General features: G+C 37.3%; 1 protein-coding gene across 1 annotated transcript; it reads right to left on the reverse strand.

Moving 5' to 3' along the window:
- Window positions 1-285: 285 nt before the first annotated feature.
- On the reverse strand, window positions 286-8,977 carry SUCNR1 (succinate receptor 1). The gene is made up of 3 exons (XM_006771132.2): window positions 8,739-8,977; window positions 2,648-2,713; window positions 286-1,611 (listed from the first exon to the last, which is right to left on the reverse strand). The coding sequence occupies exons 2-3, from the start codon at window positions 2,648-2,650 to the stop codon at window positions 622-624; spliced, it is 993 nt and encodes a 330-aa protein (XP_006771195.1). The 5' UTR covers window positions 2,651-2,713; window positions 8,739-8,977; the 3' UTR covers window positions 286-621.
- Window positions 8,978-9,891: the final 914 nt, after the last annotated feature.

A 9,891-nucleotide genomic window follows, 5' to 3' on the forward strand; every position in this document is an offset into this window, starting at 1 on the left:
TCAAAGATTCCTTTCCCATTGTTAACTATCTCTATTCAATATGATTATTTATACTATAAACCATACAACAAAAAGGAGAGTTGACCCAATTCATGACCAATATAAAGGGATATCTAAGCATCCTTGAACTTGTTTTATTGCTTTGCTGCTAATTATTGTTTCTCTTTACTTTAAATTTGCTTAAGAGTACAACTTCTAACAATAATACTTAATAATGTATGTAAAACCTGCTATTCAATTCTCACATAAAGTTATAGGAGAGTATGAATAAGAAAAACACAGGAGAATTTTGCCAAAACAATTTTATTTTACAGTCCAACCGATGATTAAATGCAAACTTGCTACTCTATCTAGCTTCTATTTTCTTACACTGATTGAGGTATTATAACATCTAGGATTTTGAATTTGTATGCCCAGATGTTCCTGCTTGTCCGACTTCCTTCAATTTGTAAGTGGACAAACAAATAAATTCTTCTCATCCTCTTCTTTTTTATGTGCTCTGAGTACACCAGGTCTTTAAATCAGGGGCGGATCTGTGACCCGCTCTGGTTTATGTCCGAGTCCGTCAAACTCTAACTGGCCTACAACTGCGTGGATAAGACGTTCTGTTCCACAGGCACCTCACTCTTTTCTGAATGAAAACACGAGTCCATTAGCACATCTCCTGAAGCACATGAGGGATTGAAAGTGGTCCCTCAGCTTATTCGTCAGCATCTCCCTGAAGTGATCCCCCACAAGGAAATAGAAGATGGGGTTGATGACACTGTTCAGGAAGGCCAAGGGCCTGGTCACAATGTATAAGGAGTGGATGATGGCCCTGGGGCATTTGGCCTCATTCTCGTCCCACATCCGTGAAATGATCCTCAGGTTCCGCATGACGTGGTAGGGAGTGAAAAGCACAGAGAAAATCACCACGGCCAGTATGACTAGGTTGAGGGGCTTTTCAAAGGGCAGCGTGGCAGCCTCTGGCCTGGCTCTCTGCTTTAGGAAGACAGCGATCTTGAAATAAAAGAAGCACATCACAAAAAGAGGAATGAGGAAGCCCAAGCAGGTAAGGCACATGCTGTAAATGAGGCTGGGCTTGGCCTCCCCAGAACTTGCATAATCCCTACATCTGGTTTTATTGCCACCTGTATCGGGATTTATAAAGAGAACCATGGGCACGAGCTCTAAGGTCACCACAACCCAAATGGCCAAAGAGATTAAAACAGCAAACTCTTTCTTTTGCAGAAGGTGTTCTCGGAAAGGGTAATTCATGAGCAGGTAGCGATCGATGCTGACGAAAGTGAGGAAGAGGATGCTGGTGTAGAGGTTGGCATGAAGCATGTACCGGTTGCTGGTGCAGAGCACATCTCCATAGGTCCAGTTTTCAATGGCATAGCTTTTGATCAGCAGGGGCAGTGTGCAGAGAAAAGCGAAGTCAGAGATAGAGAGGTTAAAGAGATAGATGTTACTGCTATTCCAGTTCTTCAGACAGAAGAGGTAGCCGAAAACCACAAGGCTATTCCCAAGGACTCCCACAACGAACTCAATCCCATAAAAAATGGAAAGGTAGTACTTTCCTAGGGCAGCCTCTGCTGCAAGCCAGTTTTCACAAGATGCATTCCATGCCTAAAGGAGAGAGAGAAAATATAAGGATGAAACACGAGAGCATGGCTAAGGACATAATGGCACTTAACATAATAATTCTAAAAGAACGCTCAAAAAAGTTGACTATATGGAGACTGGTTTACATTAGTAAGGAGTACACATGTCTATGCATGTATATGTGACTAATGTTTCAAAAAATATTTATTAATACCTTTGAACTGTGTGCTAGCCAGTGGGAATAACAACAATGAATGAAAGTTTCTAATTTCAAACAATTTATAATATCTTGAGAAAATCAGAAATTGAAAAAAAAGTGCATATCATAAAAGGTGGGGGTTTATAGTTGTTCCTATGGAAAATAATACATTCCTATATAATAAAAGCCTAATACGCTAAGTGTCTGGTCATCCATTCAACCAATCAAAGCATGATATGCTAATAATATGCTAAGGCCATTCAACCACTTGCTATGATGTTCACTGATCACTCGGGGGGGAGGGCAGACAGTTAACCGGTTGACCAGTCACTATGATGTGCACTGACTACTAGGGGGCAGACGCTCTGACCGGTAGGTTAGCTTGTTGCTGGGGTCCGGTCGATTAGGACTGTGAGACAGGCAGGACACTCCATGGAGTCCTCCCACAGTCCCTCCCCAGCTGGCCAACCTCCTGTGTCCCTCCCCAGCCCCAATTGTGCACCGGTGGGGTTCCTTGGTCTGGTCTGAGCCCTCTCCCAATCTAGGATCCCTCAGGAGATGTCAGAGAGCTGGCTTCAGCGCAATCCCGAAGGCCAGGCCCCCCACTGGTGCACAAATTAGTGCATTGGGGCTCCAGTAATTAATAAATAACAATACAAAAATAAACTCTGTGTTTCACATACTCACAACTGTAAATCTACTTTTGGCCCACCCTGTATATGATAAAGAGTATTCCAGGCATTAGTAAAGGCATGTGCAAAGGCCGTGAGGTGGACACACACATAGAGGATTTGAAAAACTGCAAAGAAACCAATGAAAAGTGCAGTGAAGTAAGTGAAGACAGACGTTTCCAGGACCTACCATGTTCCCCAGCACACTGTAGTTGTCTGACAAGTTCTGCTGAGTTAAATTAGATTGAATCGTAACCTAGAAGAGGAAACAAGGATTGTTATAACTCCAGTCTTGACATTTCAATAGCTCTTACTTTGTTTCTATATTGTTAAAGTATTATGCTTATTTTTATTAAATTCATAAAATGAAAATCCAGTTCTTACATCTAATAAAATACCTCCATCATAGCATCTTCAAAACAGAGGGTTATAAAAATAAGCAACCTGATTCATTCAAACCATATATATCTCGCTCACCTACCATGTTTTCTCTTGTAATGAGAACAGATTGTTTCTGGTTGAGTAGGGTACTTAAAGAACTCGAGTTTCTTAAAAATGTACTGAATTGCCATTATTAAATATTGAATCCTACTTATTTCTAGTTAGGAAAAAAGCAAGGTTGAAAATCTTTGTCATATGGAACTCTGTGTGCTAGTTGTTGCAACCAAATGATTCTTTCATATAAGTATTTTGGTAAATATAGCAAAATAAGGTCAAAGACCTGAACTGTTTGTTTGTTTGTTTTTCTGGGAAACATGAAAACATTGAACAGAATTCTCTATCATGAAAGCTTCTGGAAAAGTCATATCTTTTGTCAAATTTAAGTGGTCTACTTCAGTAAAAGATTGCTGGTGTTTTGGGAGTGTTTTATTTATGAAAACAATTCATGGAATTGTAGATATAACAAATTCAATATTTTGATGTTATTTTAATCACTCTTTAGAATATTGTAAGTTCCTCTGAGCCTCTCCTCAAGTCTTTCCAGGGCAACCTGCCACTGAGTTCAACTCTAGACAAAGCTGGATAGGAACTTCTTTGGGCAGGAGGCACATGAACGCTGCTGAAGAATTGCGTTCTCCATCTTTGAGCATATCTAATTCTACTGCTCTCCTGCTTTCTCACATCTCCAGGAATATAGTACATTTATCAATTTCATATCTTTCCCAATTTTTCAAAGCACTTCTACCTACTCTCCCTACTCCTCATTAGCAGATGTTTTTGTCTTTGAGTTCCCTGAGGGAGAGCCCATTCATGGATGTCCAATCTCTGGTTCCGGCCTCTGCATCTGTCTTCTCCTTCCTTCCGGTGACAACAGAGAATGTCTATTCCTCTGGACTTACTCCAGATCCAACTCATTCCCAAATTCTCAGGGATGTTAACTGTTATCAAAACTCTCTCTTTCCTATCTCTTCAGCCTTCTTCTCCTGCTCAGCTACTTCTTTTCCATTGGCATATAAACACTCTCTCTTGTCTTAAAAATAAAGAGCAGACATTAACAATTCTTCTGGGTTTCAAAGGTTTCTCTCATTAGCTTGTATTACAACAAAGAGCTGTCTTCACTAATTGCTTTGATATCCTGACACCCCATTCCCTTTACTCCAATTGGCTTCTGACCCGCCACACAACCAAAACAGCTTCCACCTTGCTCAACCCAGTGGTCATTTATTCACTACTAGTCTTCTTCCTTGACTTCTCAGCTATTTTTTATACCATGACTTCTGTAGACACTCTCTTCCTTTACCCTCTATAAAATGACCATTTCCTCATTTTCCTTCTTTTTGCCTTGTTCTTTGCAGGCTCTTTTTAAGCCTTCTTGACCTAAGTGCTTACTGTTGAGTTCCTCAAGACTCAGTACTGAATTTCTTTATCTAGACACACTTTTGTGTCTCAAGACTCAGTACTGAATTTCTTTATCTAGACACTGCATGAATGATCTCATCCACTTTCTAGCTTTAATGATCATCCAGATATCAACTCTCAAATGTATATCAAAGCCTGGACCTGTCTCATAAGAGTTATTTATACTTACTACCACTGATACATTGCTTACAGGCACTTCTGCCTCCAGAAATCCTGTACTAAACTCTTCAACTTCCTTCCTGATATGTTATACCCCTACCTAACTCCATCAATGACCTCACCATTTCCCCAGGCCATTTTACCTTAAAAATATAAAAACATCCTTGAAGTTACCTATAGCTTGCCTCCAATTACAAATAAACTACCAGGTCTCATAGTCTATAATGTATGGATATTTCTCAAATGCATTTCTATTGCTTCACACCTTTATCACCAGCCTAGTCTGGGCCATCATCATCTCTATCTTGGATTGTACCATATCCTCCTTTAGTCTCCTCACATCTCTGTCCCCCTTTCAATCTGCCTTCAACATGACAGCTAAATGATATTTAAAAACTACAACTACTCTCCTCAACCAAAATGTTAAAATGACTTTCCACTAAAGGAATAAACTCCAAAACCTTTCATGGGGACCTCACAGCATGAACTGCCTCCTGTACTCCACTTCAGCCTCACCTAGCATGACTCACCTCCTTGCTCATCTTCTTTTCTGTTTCTGAGTGCACAGAGAAGACTACTCACATTCAGTGCATTGAACTTCTTTTCACTGACCTTCCCCACTGTGGTTCTTGCCCCATAACGTATTCTGTCTTCTATCTACGCTTCTCTCAGATATCAGTGGGATTCCCAAGATAGCCTCTCTGACCCAGCAGTCTAAATTAGATCCTCACATTTTATGCTCTCATTTCATACTGAGCTTCTTTTTAACACTTCCCTCAACTTTATCTTACTCATAGTGGATCTTCTAGACCTGGCACAGTGACTACCAGATAGTAGATGACCTATAAATGCTTGCAGGGTGGAGAGATAATATAAACACTTGACTGTTTAGAAAATATTTTTATAATATTTTCTCCATGATCAAATCTGTAGTAAGTCCACCAAATTAAGCCCATTGCTCTAGCTCAGCCGTGGGCAAACTATGGCCCATGGGCCGGATCTGGCCCATTTGAAATGAATAAAACTATTGAAAAAAAAGACCGTACCCTTTTATGTAATGATGTTTACTTGGAATTTATATTAGTTCACACAAACACTCCATCCATGCTTTTGTTCCAGCCCTCCGGTCCTGTTTAAGAACCCATTGTGGCCCTCGAGTCAAAAAGTTTGGCCACCCCTGCTAGCTACACTAATAAAAGAGAAACATGCAAATTAACCATCACTCCATCACTCTGCTACAGCCACCAGCCAATCAGAGTGACTATGTAAATTAACCCAACAAAGAGGGCAGTTAATTTGCATATGCAGGCACAGAGTGAAGACTAAAGATGACTGAAGATGACAGCGGCCACGAATCTGAAGCAAGCAGGAGGCTTGGGTTGCTCCTGGAGACAGAGGAAGCCAAGCTTCCAGCCCGCCCTGGGCTCTGCTCAATGAGTGGCAGCCCTGGCTTCTGCTCGAGGAACTGGAAAAAAAAAAAGGAGGGGCTGGGAGCAGCTGGAGTGGAGAAGCCAAGCCTCGCTGCTGCGGCCAGACCAAAGGCCTGGGTCCCAGATGCCAGAGGAAAACTGGTGCTGGCAGCCAGGGGAAGGAAGGCCTATTGCGCGAATCTTCATGCAACAGGCCACTAGTTTTACTATAAAAGCTGACACTGCAAATATTGTGACTAATATTCAAAAATGGCAATTGTAATAGTGGTAGGTGTGATTTAGATACACATTGGAAGAAAGAAAAATTTAATATATATTTTCTAGGATCACTTTTAAAAATGAGGGATAATTAAAGACTTAGGAGTTTACATCTGAAATTAAGAAACATTAGAAAGTCAAGGGCATGTACCAAAGTATTAATAGTTTTATCAGTAGTGATAAAATTTCAGATAATTTTTATAGTGTGCATTCTCCTTTTGATTTATCTAGACTTTGTATTTTCTCCATATCAGCTTGTACTTAATATTATTAAAAATTCTTAGGAATACAAAAAAAAAGTTAAATTTTTTAAAAAAGTATTTTTTAAACAATAAGTTTTATTTTTTAGACTAAGTTTTGGTAAGTTTTCACTATCACTTCTAACTCTACTTGTAGCTAGTTTCAATTCCATAACTTCTAGAGGCTCTCTTCCTTGCCTTCTATGACTGGCAATCTCCTGTTGTCCTTTCTCTGTTTATAGACTTTTCTGTGGTCTAATCATTGCTTGCCCAAGCTTTAAATGTAGCTCTTCAAAGCTCAGTTCTGGGCAACTTAGTTATTTTGGGAATACTTAAAAAACTGGTGTACACACTCAAATGAATATTAAGACAATAGAAAGTATTTAAGACAAAAAATTGTCTCATTTTTCAGTTTCTTCTTTTTTTAGTTATAAGTCTTATTTTTCTGCCTAGCCAGTTCTTAAATGTACTAAACTGACTTATGTCAGTAGCTTACATGCAGCAGAAAAGTTTGACTGCTATGAAAGAAAAATACAGCTATAACTAGAAGGCAGATTACCAATAGCTAACACTCAGCCAAGTTGAAGCCATGGATTCTTCTGTTTTTGAGTTGTCCACTGGGATTAGAAATTAAGGAGAAAGTGGGATAGAAAATATCAGGACTGAAATAAGAAAAATAAATGGCTAGTCAACTTTGACCTTTTTCTCAGAGTGGTTCCTTCATTCTTTTAAAAAACACACAACAAAAACATTTTATTATGTAACACTCACTCAGAAAATGCAGAGAGGCAAAAAGAAGAAATCAAAATTTATGTAAACCAATGACTCCTAATTTTTGGATATCATCCTACTGTTTAATACTTATTTGAATTTATTTTTATAGAAATATGTTTTTCAATCTGTTTTTGATAGATTTATTTTATTTAAAAATATTATTCCTAAATTCATAATACTAATAAACTGTGGCTTTATAAATGTAAGTCTGTCTAATATTTGCAAACCAATTTAACCTTGCCAGGATCCTCAATTTCCAGGGTAATAGATTCCAAGTTTGATGATGCTTGTAGTTAAGTGTGTTCTTAGTGTAGCCATCACAATTCTACAAATTGATGAAATAAGCTGGTCCTTTAAGGAAAATTCCCAATTGAAGGGAAATTTCCTTATGAAAAATGAATATTCTCTCCCATTTTCTAGTGGTTGATTTTTAATTTTTAGAAAATAAAAATTGTTATAAGTGATTTGGACCAATTATTTTTAACAGGTTTTTAGATATTGGCAATTAAAGTAAAATCTTTAATTATTTATTCAATATTATACCTATACCTGTTAGAATTATTAAACTACAAGGAATATTAATTTCACTTACATAAGCAGTTCTTAATTTTAACTTGAGAATATCTTTCTTTCACTTTGATTATATTTAGCCTTTTAAAGGTGTATGCTTTTGAAACTTAAATTAAAAACATATTTGATAATTTAATAACTTTTAAATTGTTTTCCTTATATTCATCATAATATAGAACATTTATGAAATATTATCCTTAACTGTTTTATTAAGCCAAATTTACACAGTAATATGTGTATATTTTTATGAAATTGATTTTTTTCACTAATAATCCATTTGAATAAAGAACATATTTACACTGAAAAGATATAATCATTTAATGTTGATGACTTGATGTATATTATATATTGCAGAAATTACACCAGAAGTCAAAGGATTAAAATGTTAAAGTATGATGTCAAATTGTGTTTTTTTTTTTAAATTTCTTAAAAATAACTCACCGATTATAAAACATTTTGGAAGACATAATAGCAATGATTTCTGCAATTTTCCCCTTTTTTCCCTAGTGAGCTATATTCTTGAATCATGCAATTTTTACAAACACAATTGGTAAATTTTAGTATTTCGTCTAGCACATTATTTTCTCTATATAATATATATATATGATATTTGTTTCATATGATTTAGAAACTTTACATTTTTTTCAAATAGTTAAATTTATTTAAGTAATTCTCGTTCCTTTTTTTATGAAATATAGTTACCAAAACATAAGCAAATACAATAAACCTCTTAGAAGAAAATAAATTTATTATTTGGCCATTTAAACAAGGCATTACATTTGTTAAAAAAATAAATGTAAAGGAAAAATATATGACTCCCTTTCAGTTTCTTTTGCTGCCCTACATGTACATATGAACAACAGTTCAGACAGTTCATTTAAACATTGCTTTAAACTTTAATTGCACACAAGCCACTTTTTAAGGAAACCCCTAACCAACGGCATTTATTTCCTTTAAATACCTGGGCAACATGAGTTACATTACAACTTACCGTTCTGTTGGAAAGTCCTAATCCCTGGACAGAAATTCTTTGCCAGCAACTTGATGCAGCTTCTGACCCAGTGCTGCGCCTCTAGCCATAGTGAGAGCAGTGTGATTTGCGTATCATGCAGCCAAGATGAATAATTCAAAAGTCAAGGAACAACTTACTCAGTCAAACCTCCAAGCCAAGTTCAAGCAAGGGAACTTCCTGTCAAGTCCAGACACAAAACAAATTCATTTCACAAGTCGCTCTTGAAAAGACTGCCTTTGAAATAGTTTTATTGTCTTTCAAAACAACAGAAACGCATGTGTTATTTTTGTTTATTTGCATATTTAAAAGTTAGTACTGTTTATGTTGGGTATACAATTGCTTTTGCTTTTTAAAAACCAGTTTTTAAAAGACTGTATTGAGATATAACATACAGAACCATAAAATTCACCCATTATAAGTATATAATTCATGATTTGTAGTAAATTTATAGTGTTGTACAACCATCACCACAGTCTAACCTGTTGTTTATGTTGTTTTTTCCTTTTATTGAATTTATCAGGGTGACTCTGGTTAACAAAATTATACAGGTTTCAGGTGCACAATTCTACAACATATTATCTGTACTCTGTATTGTGCAGCTGTGGGCAAACTATGGCCTGCGGGCCGCATCCGGCACTGTATTGTGCAGCCGCGGGCCGCATCCGGCCCGTTTGAAATGAATAAAAGTAAAAAATAAAAAAAAAGACCGTACCCTTTATGTAATGATGTTTCCTTTGAATTTATATTAGTTCACACAAACACTCCATCCATGCTTTTGTTCCAGCCCTCCGGTCCAGTTTAAGAACCCATTGTGGCCCTCGAGTCAAAAAGTTTGCCCACCCCTGGCTGTGTTAACCACCCCAAGCCAAGTCTCTGTCCATCACCCCATACCCTCCTCCACTCTCTTCATCCTCGGCAATACCACTTTGTCCAAGTCCATAAGTTTGTTTCCTCTTTGTTTTATATTTTGCTCAATCCCACCCTCCTCCCCCAGCCCACCCTCAGCTGTCAGCCTGCTCTCTATGTATAAGTCTGTCTCTATTTTGCTTGTTAGTTCATTCTGTTCTTTGGATTCTGCATATGAGTGAAATCATACGGTACTCGTCTTTCTCTGACTGGCTTATTTCACTGT

The sequence above is a fragment of the Myotis davidii genome, unplaced genomic scaffold (assembly GCF_000327345.1).
Source record: "Myotis davidii unplaced genomic scaffold, ASM32734v1 scaffold245, whole genome shotgun sequence".
Lineage (NCBI taxonomy): Eukaryota > Metazoa > Chordata > Mammalia > Chiroptera > Vespertilionidae > Myotis > Myotis davidii.